Source organism: Gymnoscopelus microlampas, assembly GCF_963454915.1.
Source record: "Gymnoscopelus microlampas genome assembly, chromosome: 20".
In the NCBI taxonomy this organism is placed as follows: Eukaryota; Metazoa; Chordata; class Actinopteri; order Myctophiformes; family Myctophidae; genus Gymnoscopelus; species Gymnoscopelus microlampas.
This window is the reverse complement of record NC_139957.1, coordinates 24,568,756-24,579,704: the sequence shown is the minus strand read 5'-3', so window position 1 is coordinate 24,579,704 and position 10,949 is coordinate 24,568,756. Positions and strand designations below refer to the sequence as shown.

Genomic DNA, 10,949 nt, shown 5'->3' with positions numbered 1-10,949 from the left:
GCCAACATCTCCCCCCCCCCCCCCCCCCCCTGCCAGCTCTAGCCTGGCCAATATTTACGCAGTGGCAGGGCTCCCACACAGTCCGAGGGGACAGGAGGGGAGGGGGCAGGGGGCGGTTGACTGCCGTGCCTGAGCGCATGCTAAGAGATGATGGATGGCCTAGTCGATATGTTATGTCTTAAGAGCCTGATTTCCTGCCAGTCCAATCACTAACCCTCCAGAGCCCAGCTCAGCTGATTGGACAACCAGAATAATTTTGCAGGCTGTGAAAACACTGCTGCCGTGCCTGTCTGTCAGGCCCAGTGACGAGACTCTGGGATTTTAAAGACCAGGGGCCTCCCCAAGATCGGTTATGGCGAACGAAATAATAACAATAACCGGCAAGACTAAACAAAAGAGCTAGCACCTCTGGGAGAACCTGACCATGCAGAATTATTGGAATGAAAACGGTCCAATGTTTTTCTTTAATTACTACCTCCACCTTTGCAAACTCTTTGAAAATGCTTTTTGGAGGGATAAATCTACTTTTGGTTAAAGCAAAGTTTTAAATGAATAAGTTTGCATTAGGAAACAAATACCAAGAGAAGAGATCTTGCAATAATCACAGTAGGAGGGACTTTCTACTATTGAGAAAAATGATCCCTAAACATGCTGGATGTTGTATGCACTTTGCACTCATAACATATTCTGCAAAATGCTGACAGTGAGAACAAAGGCAAGCTCAAGGTAGGTTGTGTCCCCCTTGGGGACCCAGTACCTTCTTCTAGAGCGGTGATTAGGGCACAATGGAAGTAGGAAGCTCCAAATACATGCGACTTTGTAAGTGACCTCGACGGGATCAGCCGCGGTGTCCTGGCGGCCTTGGGGGATTACACGTGTTACATTCAATAAAGAGAGGGCCCTCAGTGTCAAGGAGAAACGCAAACACAACCATTAACCCCTCGCTTCGATTTCTGAATGCACAGCAGCTGCATGGCAGAACAGTGAACAATGCTTGAACAGCAGCTTATGCAGGAAGAACTATGCAGCACTATCAGTGGTTATAATGGGTGTAAAGTTAAAGTAGAAAGTGGCACAGGAAATTAGGGCTGACGAATGACAATATAGGCAAACAATTAAATAACACAAATCTATACTGTATCTGTGACCAAACTCACCAAAGTCCTCAATATTCATATTGTGCTACTGGTGCTTAAAATCAGGAAAAGACAACACTTATACAATATCAATCAGTGACAATCACAATATCCAAAATTCTAAACAATTTCTAGTCTCACTCTCATATCGATATAATATATTGATGTATTTCCCAGTCTTACTGGAAATATAACAATAATTTGAAAAAACATATATTGCATGACACGTGTATAAACAAATGTACCCTTCAGCTTATAGTATGAAAATAAGGTTTATTTTTAATTAGGTTAATAAAACAATAGTGTAAAATGTAGTGTAACATGTTGTGGTCAGATATGGTCAATATTAGGCTCCCAGGTTGTTCAGTTGTCAATATAACAATAAGCCTACCATCATATCTTATATCCAGACAGCTTACTACAACACACACACACACACACACACACACACACACACACACACACACACGTACGCACGCACGTACGCACGCACACACTCACACACGCCCGCACGCAAGTATGTTCTCTATAGTAAATAAATTCAGATGAATGTCTACTTACTTTGGAAATCTTTCCTTCAACATCTTCATGCATTGACGCGTCGGTCTCAGTTGCTCGATGCATCTCACTATCTCTTTATATTCAGCTCGGGAGAGTCTCATCTTCTTTTAGTCGGCTAACGTTGTGTGTATCTATGCAGACAGACAATGATTTGATCAGATGATACAAACAACTGTTAACATTATGTATCTATACAGGCAGACGAGGATATGATCAGCTAATAGTTTGGCAACAGCTGTTAACATTGTGTATCTAATCTATAAAACAAGCAGGCAAGGATTTGATCAGATGATTCTAACAACTGTTGTTGATATTATCTATATAGGCAGACAATGATTTGATTAGCCCAGTGTCAGTGGTTCTCAAACATTTTCATGTCAAGGACACCCAAACACGAAAGGGCCTTTCTGTGCATGTTCTCCCCGTGTCCCCCTAGGGCAGGTACCCTCGCAAAAACATGCAGTAATCCTCGTCTCTATACTGCCTCACCCTGGTCAGCCGGGGCGCCTGATAGAGGGGAAAGGAACTGGTTGGAATAACGCGTTCCTTCCACGCGCTACGTCCTACCGGGGAAACTCCCCCCTGTCAGCTGATAAGAATCGGCATGCTCACTTCTCATGCATTGAAGGAAGCATGAGCTCAGTTCGGGGCTCTCCCCAGGCTGGCAGAGGGAGAGTAGCGCCCAGGATTACAAGCTTGGCACTGCGTGAAAAATAAATGGGTTGCAAAAATAGTGGGATAAAAGAAATAAGAGAAAAAAGGACAACCAAATGAATATGTATTTGGCCAGGGACCCCATCTGAAAATATTTTGTGACAGGAATCCACATTGGATTTGTGCTGTTAAAATGTTTCAAAAGTATTAACCAAGATTTTTTTTATGGAAGATCTACAAGCTCACAACGCCAATATATAGAGTTAAAGTGGTTAAACTGTTCTTGATGCTATATTTTTAAAAAAATGCTGGGGACCCTCTGTACTGGAACCCCCCCCCCCACCCCCTCCCTCCAAAATGGGACCCCATTTTGTTGGGAACCACTGGATTAGCTGATACTAACTGTTGACGTTGTGCATATGTACAGACAGAAGGATTTGTTCAGCTAATACAAGTGTGGTCAACAAACAGCGATTTGAGGAGAGGAGAGGAGAGGAGAGGAGAGGAGAGGAGAGAGAGAGAGAGAGAGAGAGAGAGAGAGAGAGAGAGAGAGAGAGAGAGAGAGAGAGAGAGAGAGAGAGAGAGAGAGAGAGAGAGAGAGAGACCGACCGACAGGCAGGGATTTGATCTGATACAGACAGTTGACAACAACAAGTGTTATGCATATGCATGTTATATACAAACAGACAGGGATTTGATCTCCTGAGTCCTGATATTAGTGTGGTCAACATCTGTAGAATGGCAAACAACGTACTGGCTGACTGACAGCTGTCACTCAACTTGTCTGAACAGCTGGTCCTGAGGCTGCAAAGTGCAAGGCTAATACTACTTAGCTTCATGCTTTTAGCGCTAACTAGGCCATATAAACAACAGCGTTTACACTCATATAGATTTGAGCAAGTGCGCACATTCAGGAATACCTTGTACATGTTTCCGGGACACGTATTACTAAGCAAAAGGGTTTTATTTACCACACATACAGGTCGCTGTGGACAGATTCGTGATGGCTTCCCGCGAGGAAGTTGAAGCGTCAGCGTTCGTCTAACGAGCTCGCTGATTGGTCGACTAGACGCTGGAGCTGAGTATGGACGTACGTAACTGGCTGCTCGGCCATATTAGGGCTGGACGCACTGTGAAGCTAGACCACCACAGCTCCGTTCCGTCAGCAACGATAGGACATCTGGTTTTTGAGCTAGCAACAATAAGGTTTCCGGTTGCCTTCAAAATAAGATCGAGAATTTTTAATGTTTTTTTAAAGACACACATTTATTGAAAAAATACATTTATGATGTATGTCTTTTAAATGGCTTACACTAGAGCAGTGGTTCTCAAACTTTTTCATGTCAAGGACCCCCAAATTGATATATATTTGTATTATATTATTGTATCGAATTATTATTTGTATTATATTTGAAAATATCTTGTGCAGGGACCCCCACAAGAGAAGATTTGTGTTGCAAATGAAAAAGTTCAAAAGAATTTCAAGATTTTTCAAAAATGTAAAAAAATAGCAGATCTACAAGCTCGCAGCACGGCACGAAGTGACGCGCTGCGAGCTTGTAGATCTGCTATATTTAAAATAGCGAACTTATAAATGGATAAAGTGGTTAACTACTTTGCTGGGGACCCCCTGGGAACCATCCCAAAGACCCCTGGGGGTCCCCGGACCCCACTTTGAGAACCAATGTAGGCCTACTATAGCACTTCTAAGTGAGGTTGTTCCAGATTTAAATTGGCTATTGATCCCCATTAAATGTGCACAGTTTCTGATCCTGTTTTGCACTTGGATATTGTGTTCATTTGTGTGTGTTAGATATATGTATTTTCTTTTTGAAAATTATTATGATACAATATTGTTTATTTGCAGGAGCAAAAGAACAATGATAAAAGCAACAACAAAATATGATACAAATAATAATAGTAGATGCAGAGCAGGTAAGATACATTTTTTTAAAAGTATAGGGTTTATTAAGTTGATCTCACCTATTTAAAAAATAAAATACAATACAAATAAGAATGTAATCAGAAAAATACATTTAAAACGTATATTATTTAACGACATACATACAACATGGACACAGTATCAAAAGAAAAGATTAAAGACATATTGGTAGATTTGTAGTATATGTGCTGTTCCATAACTGAGCGCCCCTGCACTTGATAGGAAAAAAAATGGTGGGCCGCCCAGTGCGGCCAGAGGTCAGAAAAGTGCCACTTTCAGACCATAGTGGACACTGGACAGGAGACCGCTCAGCGAGGAAGCACATTGGACATACGCACGCGTTCAGGGAGACCTCCTCTACAACACCACACTCTCCGCTAAGCCGGACGGGTGTGAAATAAAAAGTGGCGGGCCGTCCAGTAAGGTCAGAGGTCAGAAAAGTGCCACTTTCAGACAATAGTGGGCGCTGCACAGGAGACGGCTCCGCGAGGCAACACTTTGAACATACGCACACGTTCAGGGAGACCTCCTCTACAACACCACACTCTCCGCTAAGCCGGACGGGGCTCAAACAAAAAGTGGCGGGTCGTCCAGCGAGGTCAGAGGTCAGAAAAGTGCCACTTTCAGACAATAGTGGGCGCTGCACAGGAGACGGCTCCGCGAGGCAACACTTTGAACATACGCACGCGTTCAGCGCCCACTATTGTCTGAAAGCGGCACTTTTTGGCACTTTTCTGACCTCTGACCTCACTGGACGGCCCGCCACTTTTTGTTTGAGCCCCGCCTGGCTTAGCGGAGAGTGTGGTATTGTAGAGGAGTTCTCCCTGAACGCGTGCGTATGTTCAAAGCGTTGCCTCGCGGAGCCGTCTCCTGTGCGGTGCCCACTATTGTCTGAAAGTGGCACTTTTTGGCACTTTTCTGACCTCTGACCTCACTGGACGGGCCGCCACTTTTTGTTTGAGCCCCGCCTGGCTTAGCGGAGAGTGTGGTATTGTAGAGGAGGTCTCCTTGAACGCGTGCGTATGTTCAAAGTGTTGCCTCGCGGAGCCGTCTCCTGTGCAGCGCCCACTATTGTCTGAAAGCGGCACTTTTTGGCACTTTTCTGACCTCTGACCTCACTGGACGGCCCGCCACATTTTGTTTGAGCCCCGTCCGGCTTAGCGGAGAGTGTGGTATTGTAGATGAGGTCTCCCTGAACGCGTGCGTATGTTCAAAGTGTTGCCTCGCGGAGCCGTCTCCTGTCCAGTGTCCAATTTGTATAGGCTATGCATTCCTTTGAACAGCATTTATCCATTTATATAAATTATTAATGTTTTAAATCCCTTTTTGTTACACAGAAACATAATATGTGTTGTATAGAAACATAATATGTCGTTTAAATGCTTAATTTATAGTTTTAATGTGCAAATTAACCGTTTTTCAATGGCTCCTTTTTGCTCGAGAGGGTACTCTTATTCTGAAGAGATCGTCCACCGGAAGTCTTATCGTTGCCACCTTATCGTTGCTGACGGAACACAGCTGACCACCACTTGCTGCGAACAGCTGGGTTGCCATGTGCACTTCTTATAAGCGACTTTGGGCTTGTATTTGCTGGTAAGTCGCTTGTAAATATTGGTAGTTAGTTGCGGGTTGCGTTTTTTTTGGGGCTTGTTTCTAAAGTGTAGGTGCTTATTTGGGCTTGCTTCCGATTTATTTTATTTACTATTTACCAGTGGTTCTCAAATATTTCCTTGTCATGACCCCCAAATTAATATGTATTTGTCCCTAAACCCCCATCTGAAAATGTTTTGTGCCAGGGAGCCCCGTACCAGATTTGTGTCGTTTAGAATGTGTAAAACATATTCCAAATATTCCACATTATTTCAAGATTTTTTGAAAATAGCCGATCTACAAGCTCACAACGCATGGCATTGTCAGCTTGTATATCTGCTATTTTAAAATAGCCAATGTATATAGGTTTAAAGTGGTGAGCTTGTAGATCGGCTATTTTCAAATAGCCGATGTATACAGTATATAAGTTTAAAGTGTTCATGTGGCCTCTAAGTTGCTTCTTTTGGGCTTGCTTTCCTAGACCTGGTTGCTTGTTTCTTTCACAACATCTGGCACCACTTGTATCCATTCTGCACACAGTGCACAGACAGTCGTCGCTTCAAAGGTTACAGAATCAGGTATTAAAAATGAACTCGCATGACGCAACACTCACCGACATGTCTCTATACTCTCTAATACATTGGTGTAAAGTAACTAAGTACATTTACTCAAGTACTGTACTTAAGTAAAATGTTTAGATATTTACTTTACTGGAGTATTTCCAATTTTCTGTAGGCTACTTTTACTTCCACTACATCTCAGCACCAAATATTGTGCTTTTTACTCCACTACAATTATATGAAAACGTTAGTCATTTGTTACTTTGTAGATCTTTATTATTATTTCAAAACATGCATATTCCAATTTATCACTATACTTGGCTGTGTGTGTGTGTGTGTGTGTGTGTGTGTGTGTGTGTGTGTGTGTGTGTGTGTGTGTGTGTGTGTGTGTGTGTGTGTGTGTGTGTGTGTGGAAGAGGGACCTTAAATTACACTGTGTAATCCAGCCGTTGTACTTTTGTGGCTCAGTCAGGGCACCTAGTATATACATTATTTCTGTCATCCACGGCACCCCTAAATTGCATTGTTACTTTCACTCTACCACCTTATATTCATGGCATATTTTACTACTTTGACATTTTACATAACAGTGTATAATGATTATTGCTGCTGTTAATATTATTATTATGATTATTATTATTATCGTCATCATCTTATGGAGATCATAGCCATGGTTCACATGACGCCTGACAGTCATGTTTCAGGGCTATAGGAGATAACAACATTCAAATGAACACACACAGTTGAAACTAAGGCTAAGCATATGTTCACTCTCTTTCATTTTGTGATTTCAATCGCTTAAAATAATCAGTGTTTTTCTCTTTGGACTTACATCCTGATGTCGAGACTTGAGAGATCTGTTTGGGTTAGAACTGATTGAAAATAACTTGGTACTTGATTCTTAAACTCCTATAAAATAATTATTATAATAAAGTGATGTTTGTAAATTCCAAATATTATCATTTTTTTACGCTGCACCCCTGGACATGCGTCACAGCACCCTATGTACCAACTACCAAGGCACCCACTTTGAGAAACCATGCACTTTCCTCAAATATAGCCTGGACTCAGTCTCTTTTACTCGTGTTATGTGTAAGTGACTGTCACACCAGTCTTGAAGAGTTTAACATACATTTGATTTGGCTGTAGCTTACAGCAGTGCTTCTCAACCTTTTCATTTCAAGGACCCCCAGTTTTTTTTATAAGGCCACAGACCCTCATTTGATCATTTTGTTTTAATTTGATCTCTGACCCCAATATACACAGTGAAATTCTCAGTGTTCATTTTGTACAAATAAACCTGTGCGGGTCCATTTGGTTTCATTTGTAGCAACATTCTCTGAGTTACAGTCTGTGCGGGTCCATTTGGTTCATTTAGTTGGGGACCCCTCAAAGACCCCTGGGCATCCCCACGTTAAGAGCCAGTGTTACAGTATTAAAGGGCCAACATAACTGTACCTACAATGTACAGGTCATCTACTAGCCTAGTTATTCATTATGCAGCCTAGTTCAGTGGTAAGTGAATGTGTTGATAAAAAAACATATGATTCAGATTTTTTTTTATCAACTGAGCACAATTTCTGATGAGTAAATATGAATAATCTTATTGTCTTTAGGTTGTCGTGGAGCCTACAGATTTCAGTTGCCTATAGTAGCTGTTTTGTTCAATTCTGTTTTGTTTTTTTCTATCATCAAATGATAAATTGATGATAGTGGTCTCTCCTCATAGGAGAGACCAGTGGAAACATAGTGGCTTAATTTTATACTAATGTTACCTCCAAAAACCGGTATTTTAAACTCCTTTCCACCAAGTAGACAAAGATTACTGTCCATATGGAGTGCATTAAATAGCGTTTTCACTGTATTTGGCAGGACTGTATGGCTCTTATGAAGACTTAAGAGTGTAAAAAGTTGGAGTAGTAGGTATGCAGCTGAGACATCACTGATGTGTTATATATCTACTTTCAACTTGCGATAGTTTATACTCTGAATGCCCCTGGCAGGAACACTTAAATGTGGATTGGGGATAATCATATACTAGAAAACACTCAGAAGATTTGTAAAACGAGTGTTATTGAGATTAGCGCGTAAGTGTGCACTGTGCCTCAAGTTAGAACACTTGTGTCTATAATGTGCTTACATTTCAATGGAAATAACCTACTCCAAGGCTACTCCAATTTAAGTGTCCATATATGCAATCCGATCTATGAAACTGTATTCGGTATCTTCAGAGATGATAGCAAATAAATGATTAATAATTTATATTAGATTTTGTTCCATGAAACGGAAGCCTTTTTTGTTTATTTGTTTTAGGCAACACTAAGGTAGGCATAGGACATAAGTGACTAAACAAAATGTCCCTGTAGATCAATATAATTTTCCAGTGGTTTAATTGTTTTATAATTGTGTTAATTACTCTCTGAACAGTGCTAAACCTCAGTTCTCTTTCACAATGTCTTTACAGATGCAGCAGGATCAGTTGATATCATTTCAAGGTAAGTTTGACTTATTACTTGTATATTCCCCCCTTATTGTATGGGTAATGTAGGCCTATATCTAAAAAAAATATACATTTTTCCATAGTTGGGGAAAATGTCTAATCCTGGCAAAATTGTTAGCCTAAATTTGGCTCTCATCTCCATTATTATTTTGAAGACCAATAGGTCTACATTAAATAATCCTTTTGTAGATCAAATATATTTCTTGACATCTCTGTTTGGTGCCTTTTGTGGGCGAACAATGCACCCGTGACCAGGAGGGAATCTATCTGACCTGTGGTGCATCAGAAAATAGAGCTCATTGTTATTGGGCAGTGTAGTATGATGACTGAGATGAGCAGAGGTCTGGGGCAGCGCGCTCAACGGCACACAGTCTCAGAGTCTAAAAGGGCTCAGCGCTCCATGGTGGCTACAAAAGGGAGCTGTGTACTGGGATTGGTATGACCAGATAAGATCAGGGCCTCTGAGGCAGTCTGGTCTGATTGGTATAAAGGGCCGAGGTCAGGGGCAGCAAGAGCAGTTTATTCATCTAGGTATCAGAGGATCAGGGGGTTTGGTGGGGAGCGGCGTGTGTAATAGGTATAAAAGGATCAGTGTAATGTGATGGTATAGAAAGATAAAAATCAGAGAAGGGGTTGGAAAGGCAGTGTACTGTAATGCTCCAAAGGCTTGGGAGGGAGGTGGGTCAGAGTTTGAATGCATGTGTGTGTGTGTGTGTGTCTGTCTGTCTGCACGAATCAGTTTTACGTTCCCGTGTCTCATCTTTGATGGCTACGTGAGCCACGGCGGGCTGTGATGCGAGCTGAAGGGGGAGCGAGGGAAGCGACGTAAGGGGACATGGGGACACGGGGAGAGATTGTAGAGAGGAAAGAGGAGAGCGCTTTGGAGACGGCGTGTAAACAGGGCAGCGGTACACACACCACGGTGCCGTTAACCAGCTGTGAAGCCTGCTCACAGTGGGAGATGAATTTACAAAGGATGTCTCCCTCTGATATCCAGGAGATGCTGCAGTGATCCCTGCTCCACTGCTCCCGGCACACCATTGTAGTGCTAAGCACTGTGCCGCTAATGGTACTTATATACCTTAATGCCTTGGAAACATTTACATTTCGCTCACAGCACAGGGCAGAGTGTGGAGCTGTGGAGGGCAGGAAATGTATGTGTGAGTATGTTTGTTTGTGTGTGTGTGTGTGTGTGTGTGTGTGTGTGTGTGTGTGTGTGTGTGTGTGTGTGTGTGTGTGTGTGTGTGTGTGTGTGTGTGTGTGTGTGTGTGTGTGTGTGTGTGTGTGTGTGTGTGTGTGTGTGTGTGTGTGTGTGTGTGCGTGCGTGTGTGTGTGTGAGAGAAAGCAAGCTTTTCTGTATCGACCATATCTTCAGCACATGACTGTTTTTAATCTGAACATTTGTGAGGTTGGGTAATTTCCCTTACACATCACGCTGTTTAAGGAAATTGCACACTCCTCCATCTCCATACCTATTAGCCCTGCTTTACCATATCCAGTAATATTACTCACCACACAAAGAGCGCATTTTGTTACGCTGGATCGTCAGCAGGACTGTCAGTAATGTTTTTTCTTTCTTTTTTTTCTTTTTGGCGAAGTCAGTGACTTCACTCCTCTCCACCGCAGAATCGCTCTCCAATCTTCAGGGGAGTCTAGTCTATTGCCCCCCCCCCCCCCCCCCCCTCCCAAAAAAAAGAAAAGAAACACAGTTTAAACATGAGGCAAGCCATAACCAGGAAATGCCTGTAGTATTAGCAAGGTATCAGATTCATGCACGCCCCCTCCCACCCGAACAGCACGACTGCCCCTGAAAATCCCACATCCATATTTTACATCAAGGGAGACAAGACACATGTGTTTCACCCCAGCTTTGAAAGCTGTTTTTTCCATTTATTTTATTATCCTTTAATTAATTTAATTAGAGGGCAAGTAATTAAATGCAATTGTGCTCACTGAGCTCCCTCAAAACACACACATACTCACACACCTCTCTTTCCCGGTTGTAA

The 10,949-nt window shown here is 42.3% G+C and overlaps 1 protein-coding gene across 8 annotated transcripts in view; it reads right to left on the bottom strand.

The window, feature by feature from the left end:
- The window catches only part of cdin1 (CDAN1 interacting nuclease 1), a 75,249-nt gene extending 64,664 nt beyond the window's left edge, over positions 1–10,585 (bottom strand). For 3 of the 8 annotated variants that reach the window (XM_084044787.1, XM_084044791.1, XM_084044794.1), the window contains exons 1-2: positions 3,323–3,374; positions 1,698–1,828 (exon numbers count right to left, since the gene is read on the bottom strand). In XM_084044787.1, coding sequence (XP_083900913.1) covers positions 1,698–1,798 — 101 coding nt within the window. In that variant the 5' untranslated portion in view covers positions 1,799–1,828; positions 3,323–3,374. Of the gene's footprint in view, positions 1–1,697; positions 1,829–3,105; positions 3,227–3,271; positions 3,375–10,455 lie in introns of those variants that run through there. The other 5 variants (XM_084044788.1, XM_084044792.1, XM_084044789.1 and 2 more) reach the window with 3 other exon arrangements.
- Positions 10,586–10,949: the final 364 nt, after the last annotated feature.